The 21,431-nt window shown below is 45.7% G+C and overlaps 1 protein-coding gene and 1 long non-coding RNA gene across 2 annotated transcripts in view; one reads left to right on the forward strand and one right to left on the reverse strand.

The window, feature by feature from the left end:
* The window catches only part of LOC111847677 (neuronal growth regulator 1-like), an 81,022-nt gene extending 59,827 nt beyond the window's left edge, over window positions 1–21,195 (reverse strand). The window contains exons 1-2 of the mRNA XM_023819090.2: window positions 20,834–21,195; window positions 2,915–3,153 (exon numbers count right to left, since the gene is read on the reverse strand). Coding sequence (XP_023674858.1) covers window positions 2,915–3,153; window positions 20,834–21,009 — 415 coding nt within the window. The 5' untranslated portion in view covers window positions 21,010–21,195. The remainder of the gene's footprint in view (window positions 1–2,914; window positions 3,154–20,833) is intronic.
* LOC111847678 (uncharacterized) lies at window positions 13,321–14,866 on the forward strand. The gene is made up of 2 exons (XR_002839149.2): window positions 13,321–13,482; window positions 14,718–14,866. It is a non-coding gene; the product is annotated as an uncharacterized lncRNA (long non-coding RNA).
* Window positions 21,196–21,431: the final 236 nt, after the last annotated feature.

The raw sequence follows: 21,431 nt of genomic DNA on the forward strand, positions 1-21,431 counted from the left end.
AATGGGGCTTTTCTCTACTCTTCCACATAATCCACAACTGAGGGGAAAAATATTGTTAAAAAAAACATACCCATTGGATGAGCACCCAACTCTTTACTGCTCATGTGAAGCCAACTGCTTTGAGAAAAATATGTCACACAATATGGTGACCGCCCCTCATTAAAAATGTAATAGTGTTTTCAAGGTCCCATGGTGCATTCAAAGCGAATCTGGGAAGATACCATCAGGCAGGCGACGGGGGGGGGGGGGGGGGGGGGGCGGAGTTAAATGTCTGAATGTTCCATTGACACACTGCCATCTGATCAGTACACAGTGAAGGGGGCCCCAAACTGAGGTTAAAAGAGTCAAAAAGGAGGTAAATGGAGAAGCTTCTACATCAGTCAGAGAGACCTACAGAGGTTTACAGCCGGAACGGGAAATGGGGGACAAAACAGGGATTTCACTAATGAGTAGTGTGTGGGAGAGCAGACAGGACAGGGCTTCTGAAAGGGGCCTGTGTGAGACTGAAAACCCAGAGGCCCAACAGCTACTGCAGAGCTTGGCCCAGATGAGTAACGTCTGGCACAAGCTCATCCGTTATGAGACGGGGGGGGTTAATCAGTAGGGAGTCCTGTTGAGAGAAAGGGTGAGAGGGGGCAGCACTAAACACAGGAAAGTCCTTGAGGGAAGACCAGCCTGAGGACCTGTGAAGCACACGCTCTTGGTCACGGCGGAGTGGACCTCTGGAGCGGGTCCTGTCAGACCGGCCACCCGCGGGCACAAGGACTGGCGTCCGCCAACACGGCTACGGGCCCGTCTCACCGCCGTGTTGGGCGTCGACCCGCCGACAGACCCCCGGCCGTGACACTGCGCATTTTATCTCCTGAGAGGCCAAATCATGGGCGTCACCTGACAGCACCAAAAATAGGGATGAGATCTGCTTGAAGCCGTGGGCACCTCATGCTGGGATCGAAGTGCCTTTGATCTTGGATTTTGGTCCTTCCATTTTTTGAGTTGATATGTTAAATACAGCAGTTCCTTAACAAAGCATTAAGCTGAAATGACTGTTAGCCCATTAGCTCATGGTTTTAGAGGGAAGCATTATGTCTTTTCTCGGACTTCCTCAGTCGCCCGACCCCCGGCTGAAGTTTGTCCTGATCTAATTGCTGCCTCCCTCTACATTAATCCATAATTGCATTACGAGGAGATTATAGAATCTAAAATGGCTGCAGAAAATAAACAAACAAATATAGCAGCACGACGGCCAGGACAACGGTGGATTTTACCTGAACGCCCCTCGTGCTAAAGCCTTTTTACAAACCGCTCATCGACCTTTGAGTGTATCTGTTACTCCTTATTGAAGCATTAAAACACATGTCCTGTGTCTATGTTATGCTCTAATTAACGATCTTTTACGATCGCACTCCCTACACGAAAACACACAGGTGTATGAAGAATCTACATAAACCACATTAAACCTACATATACACTGTGAGTGTTGTCTATTGGCTCCACTCTAATGCTAGGCCATGTTACACCCCTGAAATAGCCGTGTTGGATTCTTCCTGTGGCCCCTGCAGTGACTCCCCCCCGCTAATGGTACGGTACTTATCTGTCCCATCTGTCAGCCCTCCATTGTCGGTCACGTGTGCTTCCTCTACCTGCGATATCCACCTGCAGATTCGTTCTCTGAAGTTCCACCCTTCAATTGTCCTCCCTCTCGTCTTCTTCTGTTTCCTGGGCCTCGTCTTACACCCCTACGACCTTCCAGCTATAGTGAACGCGACTTGCTTTCCCCCTTCTGTCGCCGTGTCAGCGCCTCTCTGGCCCGTTCCACTAATGGCGTGCTGTGACCTTTGACCCTCTCACCCTGATCTATACCTCCCTCTCCAAACCGTTAGCCTTACAGATCGACCTTCATTCTGAGAAAATAAAGTTACCTGTCCAATATCTATCGCGCCTGCCCACGGGATATAGCGTGCGTAGGAATTCTGACAAAATGCTAAACAAAAACCGTTTAATAGGAAACGCTGAAATTGCTGAAAGCGCTACTGTACAACCGACCTAATCATTTTTCCACCACAAAACATCACTTTTGAAAGGTCTAATTATGTAGTGTAAGTACTAAGTTTGTAATCAAATAAATGATTTTCATCAAAACCACTGGCTGGAAGAAGCACTCTATTCAGAGAAGTCCAGCAGATAATTAGTCACTGTGACTCAAAGCATGTTTTAAGCGAATAATACATTTCTGGGCAGCGCCAGTATGGATCTGAACCTGCACCCCAGCTATACGGAAGTGGTCATTCACTGCTATCGGCCGTGTGCTTCCTGTCATTCCGAGGAATACAGAACAAACAGTTGGACACCGACCGTGATAATCTGCACCGTTTAACTGCCCCCCACTCATACTCTACCTGAAAAGGCACTAAGAGACACAACAGGGCCCGCAGATCTCCGACGGCCTGGGTACGTGTGGACCGTTACCGTGGCAACGCAAAGCTCTGGGCGAGATCATTGTTGGCACTTTTTCTAATTCGAGGGAGATTAGAGATGCCATGGGCATAAAACACACTTTAGATAATATCTAAATCGATAAATAGCATCTGCAATCTCGCGGAAAGCTTTTCAGTGACTGTCTGTGCGCTGAAAACGTCTTTTCGCTGAGCGAACATCTAATAAAATTAATTCTAAATTTTTAGCATATTCAAATTTGCCAACTGGTATGGGTGATGAATTAATGAGCCTTTCAGGGGTAGTGGAGTCTTGGCAGGGGAGTAAGAAAATCACAGCGAGAAGAAGTGTGGCCGTGTACGAGGGGCTAATGGTTTGTTAATATTGAACTTGTCAGATTTATTAACATATTGGTTGCAGAGTTTGAGTCATCACAGGGCGGTCGCGGTCAGGAAGAGCTTCAAGCCCGAACTGGGCGTACCTTTGACGCTGAGGTGAATGTGGTTGGACTGGGGGTTCTGGTCACTCTGCACGGAGCAGGTGTACTGGCCATCGTCGCTGACGTCCACCTTCTGAATCTGCAGGCTGTACTCGTGCTTGCTGCCGGTACCCGAGACGATCGACACGCGAGGATCCACAGACCACTTGTCGTTCCCCGCGAAGATGATGCTGGAGCGGTTTAACCACGCCCCTTTGGAGAGATCATCTGACAGGTAGCACCTGGACAAAAGAAAGGTCAGTGGTCATGTGATCCATCCCACTGGTCATGTGATTGGTTATCAAAGCTCCATCCTTCTAATTAAATGAACTTCCTGCTGGCTCTGCGGCCTGCACTGAACCCAGTTCCTTTCCGCGTGTGAACTGCTCGCTTTCCCGCTCGCTCGATAAGGCGTGATAATTAAAAATGAAATATTACTTGTGCAATCCATTAGACTGATTCTTCTTCTAAATTTTTAATTGCACGCCTCAGCTTATGTTTTCATCCGAAGACACTTTTTTAACCCATTTACACAGCTGGAGCGATTCAGGTTAACTAGCTCACTCAAGGGTACAGAGACGAGCCTCTCCTGGGACCCGAACCAGAAAGATCCAGGTTACGAGTCCATGTCCTGCTGCTTTTACGAGGAACTTGGCGCCATGAACTAGATTTTAATTTTACGTGTATGGAAATTATATTATATATGTGTATATACATGTATGCTGAAGGTGATTTAACCATTCTGTCTTGCGAAGCCATAGATTTGGTTTCAGAATTCATGGGGACCAAATCAGTCCCAAACACGCCCCCCCCCCCCTCACAAAAAACCACACACATGATATTCCCACAATATTGGTAGGGACAGGTCTTTGCCGTCCACACCCAAATCTACACCCTTGCTTTGCTGTTAATATGACCTCATCCTTATTCTGGGCATAGCTAAAGTACACACACACAGGTTTGTAACTATATCTTTGTGGGGACTCCCCATTTGTATCTATGGGGAAAACTCTAATCCTAACATGACGACCTTAACCCCTACCCAGCCTTAACCTTAACCAAACACAATATGAGACTTCTGGCATTTTTATTTTTTTGACTGCATTCTCAGATCCTTGTGGGGACCTGAAAAATGGTTCCCACAATGTCAAAATAACAGGTTTTTATTACATCGTGGGGAAGGTTTGGTCCACACAATATAATATAAACATAATCCACAGACACACGCGCGCGCGCGCACACACACACACACACACACACACACACACACACACACACACACACACACACACACCACTATGGTTAAAAGAGAATCGGTGTGAGTGACGTTTCTGTTGAATCTGAAGATCTTTCCGTGTCCTTAGTACGGATATAACGGATTCATTCTCCGAGAGGCAAACGGAGCCGCTGGCCTCCAGAAGCGGACAGGCCTCCCCCAGGGAGTCACATTGCCGTTAGCGTTCTGTCGCTAATTCCGAGCCACGGGACAAGAACCTCTGAGGAGCTGTGAGTCATTTTTCAGATGGTGTTAGAAGAACGGACCCCAACTGTGCTTTATGCTTCTGGTCTGCATTGTAAAATACTCTACATCAATGTTAACACACACAAAAAAAATCACAGACCATAAGGTGATGTTTAATTGAAATGTGTTGAGAAAATATGGAGAAAAAGTGAGATAGGAATGATAAATAATAAACAGATAATTGGACGTACATTTTTCCTGGTACAACAATAAAGCAGAGCTCTCTCTCAAGAGAGGATTCATGACGTTGTTCTGAAAGACCCCAAGGATAGGGACCCGCATATCCTTTCAGGGGGAACAGCAGCCAAAGCACCATAAAAGGCTGTTCTGCTTCTGCTGTCCTGCTTTCTGCAGCCGCCCCCCCCCCCCCATTCAGAGCTGCTGACTGTCAATAAGAGAACGCGATGGATCCGCCCATGGCAGAACGAAAGACCGGAGACCTGACGTCAGCTGCTCAGTTCCCTTGTACTCTAAACGCTTGACGGTGTGATTTCCTTAGTCAGACGCGGGCCAATTAGCGAGGTCCTCGAGGCCCGGAGCAGCGGGCGGGACCCATCGGGGTATCGTACAGCCTGCCTGTTTCTGACAAGCTCCTAGAGAGGATCTGCTGACATACCTAGCGGCACGTCTGGCCTCTCTGCAAGACTGGCATCAGGAGTCTGCAAATATCAGGCTGTTTAAGAGCCAGTCCTCAGTCATGCGCTTTGAGTTTGGAATTAGCTGTAGCCTTTTGCAGGAGAGCGACGCGGTTTGGATTTTAGATCTCGCCTCTTTTTCGTTTCACACTGCTGGTGTCCTCATTGAAGCCTCCCATTTCCTAATGACAAGGGCGCCTCCAGCTAACTCAAAAGACAGATCACCGTCAATAGTGTCGCACACCTCAGACACCGAGAGACTCACGGGACGGTTTGTTGAGGCTATTTCTCTAAAACTTTCCTAAATATAACATGTTTCGAAGACTCTTTTATAGAAAGCACTGTACAATTTGCAACCAGCCCCTGGAGCAGTTGGGAGTTTGGGCTAAGGGCCTTGATCAGGGGTCCAACAGTAAAATCTCTCTACTGACCCTGGGATTTGAGGTGTGGACCTTCTGATACAGCATTGTAACCCAATGAGCCGCACACCAGCCCCGTTTCCACATCAGCCCCAAGAAGAATCCCTGTTGAAATTTCAGGATTGTCCTTGGGGCACGCAGGAATCACTAACGATGACGCATCATGTCATAATGTTCGCTCAGGGCTGAAGGAGCCACTTGGAATCTTCCTGACTGTGACTCTTTCAAATTCTAAACATTTTTTTTTTCTTTTTACGACACAGACCGTTTTTATTTTCTTTGTTATTTTGCCTCAGGTTGTGTGAATGAATCTTCCATCTGAAAACAGCGGATCTCTTTCTGGCACTATCAGCAATTTCAGTCACACATTATCAGTAAACCGCTCCCCTCCCGTGTGCAGAAAAAACACATTTATTTTGCAATTTTGAAACCCACGGACACAAAAGTTTACGTGCTTTACAAATCGGTAATGAGATCTCAGCTCCAGTAACGTCCCCTTCACATCCACACCGGAATTCCTCATCCAGGCAGCCTTCTACCTCTCAAAGAGTCCCACTCTGTAATGGAGCCCTTTTATAACCTGGTATGTACATTTAGAGGCGGACCCCATGAACTCCAGTCTCTGGCCTCAGTCTGGGGGTTAATCCCCAGTTAATCCTGTGAAATCGTCCGAGATAAAAAGTAGATTTTGGGGAAATCCACACACCGGGAAAATCAACAACAGCAAAAACATTGTATTATTTATGAAAGTAAAAAGAAATTGCATCTGTCTTCCTGGTACTGTGACCCCGATCGGGAGAAATTGTTTGGAAGATGGATGGATGGATAATAGGTGCTAGATGTTAGGTGGAGGTAACAAGCTAGTCAACACAATGACCCTAAAGCAGATCAGAAGCAGAGGAGTGTCCCACAGACGGTGGTAATGTCTTCTGTATCATGTGGGTGTCCCGGTGCTGCCTGGATAGGCTCCTGGCCCCCTCTGTAACCCTGACCAGGATACAGGTTAGAAGACCGCTGAATGGATGGAAACCTTAGCTTGCTGCCTTGTGAAGTTTCCATTCACTCTGAGGAAACCTGAGTGGAATCACGGCACTGGCGGTTTAGTTAAGGTTTCACCGCACATTATACATGGCATTTATTTACCAGCCTTGTATCCACAGTGATGTGTGTTTTTTTTTAGAAATCAGGATCAGTCAGACCCCGGGAACATCTGGCTCAAAAGCTCAATGACGACATCAGTTTGTCAAGCAGGGGATTTGAACCAGTGAAATGCTGATCACAGGTGTGGGGTCTAAGCCCTCTGAGCCACATGCCACCCCCCACACACTCTGCTGTGGCCTTCTCTGGTCTGGATTACTGGGGCCAATTTGCAAAAAAGTCAGCTGAGAATGAAGGACTGCTGGGACACATAGACATGCACTGTCCGGGTTACTTGCCGGCCCTCCCAAGATAAATGGCGCTTCCTCACAGCATCATCATCATCATCATCATCATCCATCCATCCATTCATCCATCTTCTAAGCCCTTATCCCAGTCAGGGTCACAGGGAGCTGGGAGCCTTTCCCAGCAGCACAGGCCACAAAGCAGAAGGACACCCTCAAAGCACTTATTCATTATTATTGTTATTATTAGTCAATTCAGTGTATTTGTATATAGCGCCTTTCACAATAGAGTCAATGGGTGTGTTGTGATACATTACAACATCATTAAAAGAGAATATTATTATTAATTATTATTATTATTATTATTATAGTGCCAGGCAGACATTGTCTGATATGGCTTCATCCTCTCCTCACAGAGTGATCTTCTCAGCGATTCCGGAAAGTACTCGTCAACAAAAGTGCCAACAGGCCGCCTTTTGAAAGGCAGAAGCGGCAGTGGCCTGCCGGCCGCAAACCCCGGCGGGTTTCCCATCTGGACGCTCGCCTGCCCGGAATAACTGGAGCAGCAGCTGTGGGGACACCGCGCCAGCGTCACACGCACCAGCGTCACACGCACCCCACCTGGGCCGCTCAAGCTTGCTCCCCTCTCCTGGCTGATATTACATTTCAACGCGGTGTTAGAGCAGCTCTTCACACTTAAAGTGTGAATTAACCTTGCGGACGTGAGGGATTAATTGCCAATTTAGCCAAGACGTCGTGTGAAAGCACGTTAGTGAGGTCCTTTCTTGACAAGTACTAAATACCTTCAGTGTACATTTGTGTCATACAATAATAAAATCTATTTAAAAAAAATCTTGACCAAACTCACACCAGCCCAAACATCTGCATGATCAGAACCAGCCAATATTGGTCCAGACACAAAAGTCCTACACTTTAACAGTATAAAAGCATAAGAATGACTTCATAATCAGTAACACATGACCACCTTTGCACCAAAAATCTAAAAACATAAAATTTGGTTTAATTACACATTACGCCAATAAAACTGTTGATGTTGAAGTTTTAATATTTATAAACAACCTTTCACCAAACAAAAGGTAGATTTATATATCATTGTTTGATGCATCTTACGACCCTCTACACAACAAATCTGAAGAAAAAACATTGTTAATGGGATTATACATAATTAATAAGTATTTGTCAGTTACTATTATAAGACTAAATCTGCTATATCTGTTGCTCCTGGGACAAGCTCCAGGTTCATCTCAACCACGAACTAGAGCCAAGCTCACGGAAGACGGATGGGTCCGCTTTATTTTTAACAAAAAGACAGAAACAAGTTCTGTGCTTTTTGAGGAAACTAGGAGGCTTGCAGCCCTATATAAGCCAAGTGGAAGAGCACAGATGGGAGCAAGCAGACAGGAAGGTGCTGGAAGGGATATCCGATCTGGTGCCGTCACGTCAACAGGAAGTGACACGTGTAGCAAATGCTTGGGAGAATCAGCCACTAAACTATGAAGACGAATGGCAGCAGGGTGGAGTCAGGGTTAAGGTCACATGGTTAGCCCGCCTCACCTGTGTCTCATTTCACAATTAGCTAACATCCACTTTTTCCCACAGCAACCAGTAGACACGCCCAGGCCTGGGGGGGCCCACACTCAGCTGTGCCCCGTTTTGCCCTCCCGTGCTTTGTCCTTTACCCTGAAGCTGAAGCGGCTGCTTCAGTCCTCGCACCCTGTCATCAAGACCATCTCCGTTACATCCTCCTGGGGCAATTCTTATGGCCAGGCAGACAGGCAACCAAACATTAGCCTCGTGAAAGTGGGGCTTAGCGCCGGGGCCGACGGGTGGACGCACCGCGCACATAGCGAGACCCAGTGAGGCCGGGGGAGGGACGGAGTAGGCCGTGGAAGTACCCGCCGGCCATCCAGCTCACTGGGTATTTTTGATATGAAGCAGGACCCCAGAGGGACTTCAAGAAACCCCCCCCCCCCCCCCACCACCTCCGACTAGCAGAGCCACGCCAGTAAAGATGGGGTTGCAGGAGAATGAAGCGATCAGGCGGGAAGCTGAAGTGAGACGGCGAACAAGAACAGCCGAGCGCGTGAGTGTGAGATAAAGGCACTCGCTGCACGAGGACAGCCCCGTGCCGCTGAAAGGCGCTGGGCGCCTGCTGCTAACATGCTAGCATGCTAACTGTGGGCTGCTTCTGCATTACTGCCATTAGCATTCAGGGATAATTACTACCTCTAGTGGCTATTCTAAATTTCCCTGTCCCTCGAAATAACATCATATAGAGGGTTTCCCTGGTTTCTCAAGCAGACATTGCTGCTCGCCTTGATTTTCAGCTGCAAGCGCCACCCTGGTAGGCATCTGCGGAGGCACAGCCCACCCTGCGGGGGGCGCCAGATTGCTCTACAAATGTCGAGCTGATCTAATTGCTATTAGGCATGGAAAGCCCTTCTCGGCCACCGGGAGACACCACGCTGGGTCTGTGTAATGACAGGGACTCAACCTGCTGGCATGAGGGCTCCCAGCCGCCCCGGGAATACCCCCGCCATACGGAGGAGCGCCTGTTCTCAGGCTTTTTTAAATAGCAGTGTAGACATTCCGGTTAAAGGTCACCAGCTCGTTTTATTATTGATTTAATGAAGAATGATGACAGTGCCCCCTAGAGGGAGGGACACAAACTGCAGTGTATGTTTGTCCATCTCACTGCCCTGCTTTAAGGAGTGGTTTGATCTTAAAGAACTCAGAGGGACGTTATTAAGAGGAACTAAACATCCAATAACGTGAGACATTAAGAAACAAAGTACTAAAATATAGAGGGCATGTTAACAAACTACCGCCTGCACTGGACGTGAAAATCCCTTCCAGGGTAACCCCAGCCTCCCTGGAACAGCTCACCGTGACCCTGTACTGCATACGTTGTTACGGATAATGGGTGTAAGGGCTTTCACAGACAATCAGAGGTACTATTACCATAGAACTGCTATTGTTGTAAAGCACTTATTCCAAGAATTTCCCCATTTCCCAGGAGGTTATCAAACTTACATACTTCTTTTGTATTTCATATCTTACCCCTATATGGAATTTTGTTCTAAAAAGGAATCCAACGTCACATAACCAGGACTTATGGACATGAGAATTCCAGTTTTACACCATGCTGGCAAATTCCAAACATATTTTAGTAACATATATGCTCATACATTCATGAACTATCCTATAAATCAAAAACAGTATTTCTGCTATTAAGTAATTCTTCAAAATTCCAGCAGTAATCATCCTTTTCAACTAATATTCAACTTATATAACTAAGTGGAATTACAGGGGGGAAACAATATGTTTTGTAAATTTTTTTTTTTTTTCTTCCAGCCAGTAAAACTTGTAAAACTCTAAAATAGCATCTTAAATTCACTGCAAAAACCTTGGCAAGAAACAGGGCAAACTTAATAAGGCTGAAATTAATTAGAATTATAAGATATCGAGCGAACTGCACTCCCCAAAAAATGGAGAGTGTAAACTAGCTTTAATTAAGAATTGATCAATATTCCTTGAATTGCAGTGGTAACGGTATTTAAGCTTCCCAGAGCCCAGATGAAAAGAAAAACAGCTATTCTTTAGTTCAGAAAAATAATCTATAGAGCATATCAGCTCTTACAATTAACAATAGACACATGAAGGAGAGCTATCAAGTCAGCTCCTTTTAACATCAAATAAAATAATAAATAAACAAAATAGCAGAGAATTAGAGAGAATTAGAAATAGGGAAGTGAGTTTAATTGGTTTACTTTTTAGCTAAACATTGAGACAATATTGAAACACGTACACTCAAATATTTAAAGGATGCTTTGATATAAAGGACGTGCACACTGTAATGAAACAGCCTTGGCCTGCATGCCAAGAGACCTGCAGCAAGCGTAATTAGGCGGCTCTTCAAAACGTTTCCTGGATTTTTGTAAACAGGCAAAAAATTTATCCAGATAATGAATCTGGTTATATTTTCTGGAAAGATTTAACCAATTTTCAGTATTCTAAGGTAGGCCTAAAGACTTTCATAATTACAATGTCGTTGATACTATCAAACATCGCCTCTTGTTTAATACAATTTTAATCCAGTCCATTCAAAATGTCTATGGAGATATTCACAGTTGTCTTTAAACTATATTTTTTTATTTCCAGTTTTCCTCAAACTTTCCTTCCCTTTTCTGCCCATTGTCGTTTGTTTCTGGATATAATAAAAACCCAGAGGTAATGGGAATATCAGGAAATCTGTGAGGAAAAATTACAATTTCACAATTAGCTGACAAAACAGCCCCATTGCTTAAAAAAGAGAGATCAAATTTCCTAGGAAGTTAGATTAATTAATAGATCTGAGTGCTCTGGGCGTACAGTTACAATTGGTAACGTTAGCGATGCTTCTGTGATATTGCTACATGTATTGCAGCGAGCTCAGAAACACACAGGTGCCGACCCAGTTAAGATTAATTTAGAAGTGTGTAGAGGTCTCGAAATTGTGCCTTCAAGATCACAACTTGTGTAGATCTTGCTCGACTTTTGGTTTGTAGAAGGATTTAGCTAAACGTACTGGCATCTTACTGGACATCTCAGGTGCACATGCTAGTTAAAGTAAAACCAAGTGGCATCTTCATCAGCGGAGAAGTCAAGAAACCGCTGTCATGTTTGAATGGGAATCCAGTCCCACCAGGAGTCAGCTGAAGAGCAGCAAATACATTCGAGGGTAGAATAATCGCTGGGACAGTCAATCACCCTTTATGCCACCATCTTTACATACAAAAATCAGGCACTAAGAAACACACTGTGACATATAACATAGCTAAGAACGCTGTCGACTTCAGATGTTTGTTTGAAACGAATATCCAAACAGACCATGTGGATTCGTTTATATGGATGGATGATGCAGCTTTAAGTTGATCAAACAGAGAAACAATAATTATTTACTCAAGCAGATGAGTAGCTGTTTATTGACATTTAATTAGTACTTTCGTTCATCCAACGTGACGTCGAGGTGAGGATCAGAGAGCAGAGTCAGCCAGGCCTTGGAGGAGTTGGAATTAAGGGCCTTGCTCAAGGACCCAGTGATGGTATTATTACTTTGCCGGCCACGGAATTTAAACCTATGACCTTCTACACTTTGGCAAAGATGCATAATACACTGCTACATGTTACTTCATCCATCCATCCATCTATCCATCCTGCACTCCTGCACAAAGCAGGAGCATACCCCAGATATGATGTTGGTCAATCACAAACGACATGCATGCACAGCATCATACACTTAGGGCGACCAGCCAAACTGCAAGTATTTAGACTGCAGGACACTGGAGTACCTGCAGGATACCCGAGTGACATAGGAAGAACAAAATCCGCACACAAATACATATCATGATGAATAAGCCAAGAGCATATGTCTTATGAAAGAAGGCCGAGGGCCGGATCCTGGATCAGGCGAAATCGGCAGCTGCCTAAGGCCCCCGAATTACCTGCGTTTCAGAGTTAGTGACCCGATCATGAGTTTCCATGGTAGGGAGGCCCCTGAACAGGTAGAGTGGGCCCCGATTAGAGGCAACGTCAGCTTCCACTCTTGAGCAACATCAGGGCGCACTTGATTGTGTGACTTTATGTCAAACTCCAGAAGCATTATGAGAATTATCACGTCTCTAGACAAAACTCCACTTGAGTCAGACTCCACTAGAGTTTATGAGTCACTAACTGTCACCAGATGAACTTACTTGACTCTCCATGGGAGAAGACTCTCCGCTCTCTGTCTCGAGTCTCCATCTTGCTGGAGCGGGTAAAGCAGCCTCCTGCCACGCTCTGCTGCAGCCCCTCCCCTGCACATGCAATCATCTTGTCGCGTAAACAGAGGGGCTTCCTGTAGCGACTGTCAAAGCCTCAGTAAAGGAAACAGATTCGTAGCCTATAGCACCTCTCAGCACTGTCACAACATCAGAAGGAGCAAAGCGGCAGGGGGGGGCGGGGGGGTACTCTAGAGCACATTGCAACCCCCCCTGACGACCGGGGAGAACAAACCAGCTTTTTCCCGTAGACTTCCATGGATATTACAGTATCTACATTGAGATGTCTGAAGCTCTCATTCTGAAAAAAAAACAATCAATGCTTTGTGCTTAAAGTTTTCCCCTCAGTTTTGTAGATATCTGAGCAAACCAGATATCAGGGAACATCATTTAAAACTCATCAGGCTTCCCGAAGAAAGCAGGGTTCAGTCTGGAAAAATGCCATGGAATTCATACCCCCCCACCGAAGTGAGCATCAAGCTTGTTATCCGTGGGCAAGTTAGTCAGCTAGACCATTTGGCAAACGGCCAGGTGGCTCAAACAGGAAACACAGGTGTTTGACTTCACAGGTTCATCGTTAAATGCCGACATGCCTCGTCCTAATTAGTGCCTGAGTGAAACGACGTGTTTGATTTCATCCTATCGACACATGGCTCTTGAAGCCACATATAAAAGGCACTGAAATGAAGGTTGATGTTTTTAACCTGCCGTTCCTTGCAGCTATTTATTACAGAATCGTGATACTGCAGGTGTCCAGGGGTCAAAGGTGAATGAAGTCACCACATCACCGTCAGGTAAATATCCCAGCCGAAGTCCCTGGAGGTAGGGCTGCAGGATATCACATCACGACATGAGAAATTTCTGCAAGTAATTTTATATTTATGTTTACAAAACATAACAGGAGATGAAATTACCCAAAATAAACTGCAGTCAAACAGAACTTATTATCTACCAATAGTGTGTCAAATAAGTTAGTGGGGTTGTTACCTGCTGCATCAACAGACACAAAGCAGTGCCAAAATGTTAAATTAGTTTTGCCACCATTATTAATATTATTTGTCATTATGTAGTAGGAACGGCCATGTTGTTATTCTGTGTCTGGCATGATGTCCTCGGCCTTGTGTTCTGGGCTATGATACCACAGAAAGGTTGTTCAGGTAAATATTCAAGCAAATCCCTTTCTAAATGTTTACAATATCAGGCTCATCCACAAACTTCAGATGAGAAGTCTGTTTGCTAAACCACCTTGTGGCCTTCCATGCTACGCAACAGGACATAAAGCTCTCAACGCAACCTCAGAGATTACTCCGGGGCAGCACCTCTAAGGGAAATCTCTGACAAATTGTCCAGCCGTCTTTATTTACTGTGTTTAAGTGTGCAAAGCCGGCCTTGCAGGCAGGCTGGAACGCGCCTTCTGGCCTCACCCCCCGAAGTCTCTGCTCGGGGATATCGATCCGGCCGTTTGCCCTCCGCTACCGCCCCCCCCCCCGCCGTCCTTCCAGCCTGCAAACGAGGCGGCCCTGGCCTTGCATTCTCAAATGACTTGGATGCCTCTCAAATGTCTTGCCAAAGTCAAGCTTACGTGGCCTGCCTGAGCGGGCGCTCAAAGGGAATATTCGATCGCGGCCCCGGCTGAAACCAGGCCGAACCTTTGTGAACGTTCCTAGGCGAGACAGAGAGGGGGGGGAAAAAACGCTCCTGAAGGGTGAGATTCTCAACCCCGACAGGAAACAAAGAGGTGTGGCTCGCCTTATCCGCGTGGCAAACACAAGCTGCTTCCAACAGCCTAGTACTTAGCTAGCAAGAGTGACTCAGATCTGCACCACTGTTGCAATGCTAGCCCGGGCGACGTGCTAATTAAACTGGTGAAGAGGCTAACACATTCTGACAGCATGACTCGCGACATCGCCATACTATTCATCACCATCCAGAGTCAAGGATGGAGATTTTAGAACGCTGTAGCAGGCTGGATCTTCTGCTCTGAGTGTACCAGCAGGGACATCATACGTGTGCTATTTTTTTCCTTCAGGTGGATAAGATCCTTCAAAAGTCGTCAAATATTGCGGACCGTACAAGAAGTGCAAATCCCTCAAGCTACGAGAAAGTCACGATCACGTTTCCTAGATGATATTACGCTTTATTTCTTGTGAATGTGGCCAATAAACGATGCTTGCAGTAGGTGAAGCGTGTATTACTCTGAATGCGCGCTGGGGCGATGGCCAACACGTATGTGTGGATATACAAAGCCGAAACTCGAGACCGGATTCACGCAGCGACTTCCAGGTCCGAGGAACCCGGTTTGGGAGGGGGGGACGATTGGCCGACGCACAGTCTCCCGGAAACGCACGCGGCGGTATAACCAGCACGCACCGAGTCGGGCAGCACGGCGAGCCATCTTCACCACGGTCACACGCACACCGGTAGCCGTGACATCGCCTACTCACAGAAAACACATATGTGCGGTCTGGCGGTCCTCCATCGTCCTTAGGAGATAAGCCCAGAAGCACGCAATCGTTAATGATCTAACAAATGCTATTTCCTATTAAAGAGTCGTTTTGATTCCTCCTAAAACCAGGCAGTAAACACCAGCTAATAAGTACCCCGCACCTCTCCAGGCTGGCCATTCATTCTGTGTGCCAGTGGGGGATCCGAACGCCTGTCTCTCTATTGTCCAAATCCCCTTGGTGGTCATTGCCTTGAAATTATGCCTGTCCATTTAAGCAACCCCCAGTCTCATACCACAGATTGCAAAACAAAGCGTTCCCGCACTCGTATTTTTATTATAGTTACGTAACATAATGCTCCTCTCAGCTTTCCTGGGGCAGTGCTAATGTCATCATTTTGCCATCATAATGATCGGGAATGGCACTTGCATGGGTCACGTGATGACTTGATGGACATATGCGGGTAGGGGCAGCTGACGCCGTTAGCCTCTGTCATTCTTCAAAACGTCTGATCGGGGAAGTACCACCATGTGATGGAGGTGATCCAGTCTGTGGCCGACAACGGAATGACCTCGCGTGCACGTGGGCGAGCGGCGCGGTGACGCGCGAAATCACGACCCAAGCACCCGCGCTGCTCTGAAGAATAAACGAATCAGTTTTACATGAGGCGAGCGTATGACATTCTACGAGGTGAGCCCGTGAATCAATTTTAGTTTTATTAAAATCATGTAGCCATTTTAATCGAACGTTATTATAAATAAGAAAAACATTTATGGTAAAGTTGATCTTTTGTTTTACGTCACCTGCCAATAACGGTACAGTTCAGTTGAATTTTACTAGTTCGGGTGGTAATACAGGGGCAAAATTCTGAGAAATTTAGCATACAGTCCATCCAGATTTGTTACAGTATTTCCAAATTAATGCTCTTATAACATAAGGATGATGCAAGAATGATGTAATACTACAGAGGCATATATGCCTGCTGCTCTGCACCAACCCAAAGCATAACCATAAAACGCCGTTCATGTTTCTCTCACATCAAAATGACAAAACGATCACTGCGAACACAATATAATCTGATTCACCCCCCGCCCCGCCTTGGATAAGCACGAAACACCGTGCATCTATTCACTAGCAAAACAAAGTGGTAATAATCCACAAACAATCAGATTAGTGTTAAACCATCTGCATCCCCGCGATCGCGCCGAAAAGGGGAATCTCAGATGTGAAATTTGTCGGCGGCATTTGCTAGTATAAGAACGCACTAATGCCACGGTGTAATGAGACTTCATGTCACCGCCCTGAAAAGCATTTTTCAGCTTGCTTTCTGCGTGTCGTTGTCAAGACAGGAAAGCACATGGATTGCCATGCTCCCAGTGAACGATGGCTCTGTTACCGCCTGCCAGGGCTCACGGAAACCGACTGTGGGGACGTAAGTCAGGAGCCTCATGAGTCATAACCTGGGATGTGACGGGGGCAGAGATGCATTGTCAGGGTGAGAGACACAGCGCGTGCTTTTAAAGGGGAGGCTGGCACCCATCCACACCCTGGCTACTCTGGAAGTCTTCGGGTTCTCACAGACTGCCTACCCAACCGACTGGATCCAAGTTCTGGCAAGCGTGCTATCAGGGACAGGCCACCTGTTCTCAGCCCAATCTGTCAGGTTGGAGCAGTATGTCGCTCCTAACACGGCTAAGTAACTTCACATGCCTCACCGCTTCTTCTTCTTCTTTTCGCGAACACCACTTTTTAGTATTATTTAACCATTTGAGACCCCCGCCCCCAGATTGTCAGGAGAAGGATGTCTGCGGAAACTAAAAAGTCAGTATACAATCACTCTATTAATTCAAACACTAAAAAACTGGCTTGTCGCCCCCTAAAACTGAATTCGCTGGGCTGATATGTTCAAAATTACATCCCTATTACATTTTATGTTTAGCTTTCGTTTAGCCTGGTATTGCTAAAATGCATAAGGTTGCAACAAATAAAAAATAGATTTAATATGTCATTGGCCATGAGCAAGAATATGTAATTTTTCATTGACTATCATTTTGCCTTTGTGGCAGAAATTTGATCTTTATATGATTGCCTTTAAGACGCAGATGTTGCCGTTTTGACCGAGGAGCGAGCGGTACATCTGTCTGCCTGGCCTTCCTGTAAATGGATTACCCACCCACCCAACTATCCAACCATCCTCTAACCCCTTATGCTGTTCAGGGTCACAATGGGCCTGGAGTCTATCCCAAGCAGCACAGGCCACAAGGCTGGGATACACCCTGAATGCGATTCTGGTCCACTGCAGCGTAAATAAACTAAGCGTACGTCTCATTTAACACAACTCCTTAAGTGCTAATAAACAATTTGCAGACAGCGTTATCCCACGGAAATGATTAAAAACATTTTAAATGTAGCTACTTCATCAAGTAACTAAGCATTTAGCATCTTTTCTCGGGGTTGCAAGATCAATGTCCTTTCAGGATTTGAACACATCATTTTGTTCTTTGACTGCTACGCCACTAAAAGAATGTCGACATAAATCTCAAGACCCTTCTGTATACCGACTGATGGTCAAATGCTGACAGAGTGGCCGGTGTGCAGGCATTAGAAGCAAGGCTTATGAGAACAGATAAAAATATGGATTCCATCCCTATTCCCATAAAGACTTCTTACGATCCACAATCATTTGACGCTTTCCTGCGAGGGCGTAGAACACAGCACGATGGCTTAAGGGAGACAGACGTACAGATTTATTTTGCCCTGACTGTACGAGGGCTTCCTGAAGCATTTTGCCATTCATGCTGATCGTTAAGATTTTGTCCTTAGATCAGGATCCTGTTTATTTTGAACAAGGTAGAGTAGCAATTAGGGCAAATTCATGCATTTTGGATGATGCTGAGCTCATTAAAGTCTTTTCGGAACACATGTCCTCCAGCCTAATATCAAACTGTACGTATATGCACTTTCTTAGGATATCCTACTGCCTTAAGAAGACGTGTTCTTCATGACTATAACCTGTTTACATACACTTCATAGGCCTAAACCCGTGTTTAATCATGCCTCGGGATTCAGGCAGCAAACGACCGAGTGTAGGATTCCAAGTTAACCTGTACGCTAGAATAAGTCATTAAATCGAAGTTTTTCAGATCAATGTTCACCTATACATTCACTTTTCAGTTTTATTTACTTTAATTAAAATCTTGAAATAATTAAAAAGTGCAGTTCCGCATAGTGTTTTTACTAATTAAAGATATTCCCAAAGTTCGCTAGTCGAAGGACTATACTTCAAAGGGGAACGCAGAGGACATTTCATATTTTATTTATGCAGCTGTTGCTTTTATCGGGGTGACTCACTCGTGGCTGAGAGACAGGATCAGCAGTGAACTATGTTACTGGGGCAGAGTGTGCCGATTTGGACAGCAGCGGACCTCAAGACGTGACTCAGCACATCGTGTCCCCATTGTGACTGACTTCGTAAGGATGCGGGGTGCTGACATCTCCACCAGGAGCCGGGGGGATGGACGGAGGAGCCCGGGGGATGGACGGAGGAGGACTCGACCCCTGGGCAATTTGTTGCTTATTGCAGCTCCTAGAGGTTTTAAACTTTAAACCACAAGGAACGGGGGGTGTGAATAGCCTACATGTACGGATCAAACACAAATGACCCGTCATTCTCAGAATAGCTCTTTATATAAAATGTAACGATCTGACCGTTCGGCAAGTAGAGGCGATCCGATCGGCGCTTCAGATCACCTGAGAAGCCGGGGTTACTTTTTCCACAAAGCTAAAAATACGACTAAAAAAGAGCAGATGTTCTGTGAAAACGCTGAAATTAGCATATGCACAAGCATCACACAGCATAAACGGACCCAAAACGCACAGTTTGACTGAAATGAATTCTTTTTCATCATTCATTTAGGGAAGTATGAATATGCATGGACCACACCTATGCTATACTTTTGTGGATTGTGGTTGCCAGATTTTCCAAGACACGTTCACTGAAGAGGATTCCGCGGAGCTCTTAGTACTCACATATTTCTCAGCGTTTTAAAAGCACCCTTTCTTAATACACTTAAATATGATGTCCTTCTTTTGAGTGGCTAACTTGTTACAGCCGTCAGTAAACGAGCAAGCGGCTATTTTAACGGAATTAGTCACCAATCTGGACATTGTCTCATAAATGCCTAAAACATGGCTAATACGTATATGAATCAACATACGTGCTAGCTACAGTATAAACCAAAAACTGGATTAATTTAAAAAAATTATTATTATTTGCAGCGTAATATTATTCCTGCGGAAACACGAGTATACCACAAGATTAGTAAACTATTAGGCGAAGCTGAATAGGATAGTCGGATAGTCGTAGATTATTTCGATCGTTTCTGCTAAACGTTAGTATACGTTACACTCACTCGCCTCTGGCAGTTAAAACGGCAGATGGGGGGGGGGGGTGTTGATTTGCACTGCACTAGCGAACTGGTAACTGCCTGGCAGCTTTCTAAAATGAGCAATCCGGCAGAAGATAATACTTAAGATATATTGCTACTATTACTACTGCTGCTTAAGTAGCCTACATCATATGTAGGCAAATCAACATGACGCTCAAAATGTAATGATCAGAATGACACAAAAAGACACATACAGGACCCAAAGTTATTGCAGCCCTTTCGTGGACACGTAAGTTTTGCATAAGTACAGCCAAAAGTAAAGCAACGCACTCGCCCCGTATAATCAAGGCTTGTATTCAAGTTCATGGTGTATTTCTATGGATTGCGATGAGAACTCGTTACCAGTTTACAGCACTTATGACACTAATGCATGTTCGCAACTCTGGGTCTTCCTTTTAATGATCTTGCAGATTTTAGGAGTTCCTTTTTCTAATTTTATTAGATCGTGAGACACAAGACATAGAATCAAGTGGCAACGAGGCTTGTAGACTGTAGAAAAAAATCTATAGCTCAAAAAGTTAAGGATGTTACACTAACTAGTTTCGGATAATTATCCGGCTTCGTAACTAACGAGGAACGAGGTAACCGAGTTGTAGGTGCGCGAAGAAAGGCTTGGCAGAAAAGAAAAGCCGTCCCCACATGCACGGTGTGAAAGATGGTGTTTCTGCGCAGTTCGCTTTCCTTGAAACAATCGTCCATACAGCATTTTCTTTCCATGGAATTGAATGCGACGTTGTGTATGTATGAGGGACCTGGAAGACTGGGCTGCTTTCGGGCTTTTTAAAACTACAGCAGTCGAGCACGGTACATTGTGTCCCATTTCAACTAACCCCAATTCCTCATTTGACAAACATGCCAAACAATATCGAACCGAAGAGCTACGTATCCCGAGGCATTTTACGTCCATCTATATAAAACCAGCGTGTCTGAGCGCTAAAAGACATCTCAATAAATTCTCATCGTCGGTCCTCCGAGTTGAGGGAGGAAGGTTACAAAGTCGAATTGGAAGCGATCACAGTGAAAGCCGGACCTCTCCTAGCTCTGTCACGTCACAAGATGACCCAGTTTAGAGGGGGAACAGGTGTAAGAAGGGAAAAGTACCCAAAATTGTGGCTGACACCGGCTCTTCGCAGCATACGCAGTCTCGGACTGAGAGCGCCGAGATTCGCTGCCGCGTACCACTGTCACTTGCTAATACGCTAAGAACAATAAAAAAAGAGCTGGGCAGTTGGCGACTGTATCACTTTTCCTACCTTAAGAGAGCCGTGTCCCCTTGCCTGCTGACGACGTTCTCCATCCCGATCCATGCATTGTCCACAGTTTTTCCGTAAGACAAGCCAGAGGACAGGACGCAGCAGACGCTGAAAATCAAAGCGCCGAGCCACCGGGCAAAAGAACACAAGTACTGCACCGCAACCATCGCACGCATCTAAGATGTTCTCCTATTTGCCCAAGATTGATTGAACGGTATTATTTATGCTCGATCCTACGCTTGAAATGCCAGAACGCAGCGCCCCTGTTTGGGGGAGGGGGGGCGGGGGGGTCCTGGCTTGTTTTGTCAGAGCTTCACACTATGGTGTGATTAAGCCTATTCTCCAGTGGCTTGCACACCACCTAGTGAGGAGATGTGATGTAAAATGAGAGCAGCACGAGCGGCAGAGACCCCCAGGCTCTGATCCTGTTGCCATGCGGCCGTTTCCCAGGCAACCCCCTTTTTCTGTAGTCGGTGATGGAGCAGCTGAAGCTGGAGTTTTATTGGTACGGCGAACCCACGGGCAGATAAAGGTTTCGACTGAAGGATGAGCTTCAGCTATCAGTAACGCAGTGTGATGGAAATTTCGGAATATTTTA

The sequence above is a fragment of the Paramormyrops kingsleyae genome, chromosome 21 (assembly GCF_048594095.1).
Source record: "Paramormyrops kingsleyae isolate MSU_618 chromosome 21, PKINGS_0.4, whole genome shotgun sequence".
In the NCBI taxonomy this organism is placed as follows: domain Eukaryota; kingdom Metazoa; phylum Chordata; class Actinopteri; order Osteoglossiformes; family Mormyridae; genus Paramormyrops; species Paramormyrops kingsleyae.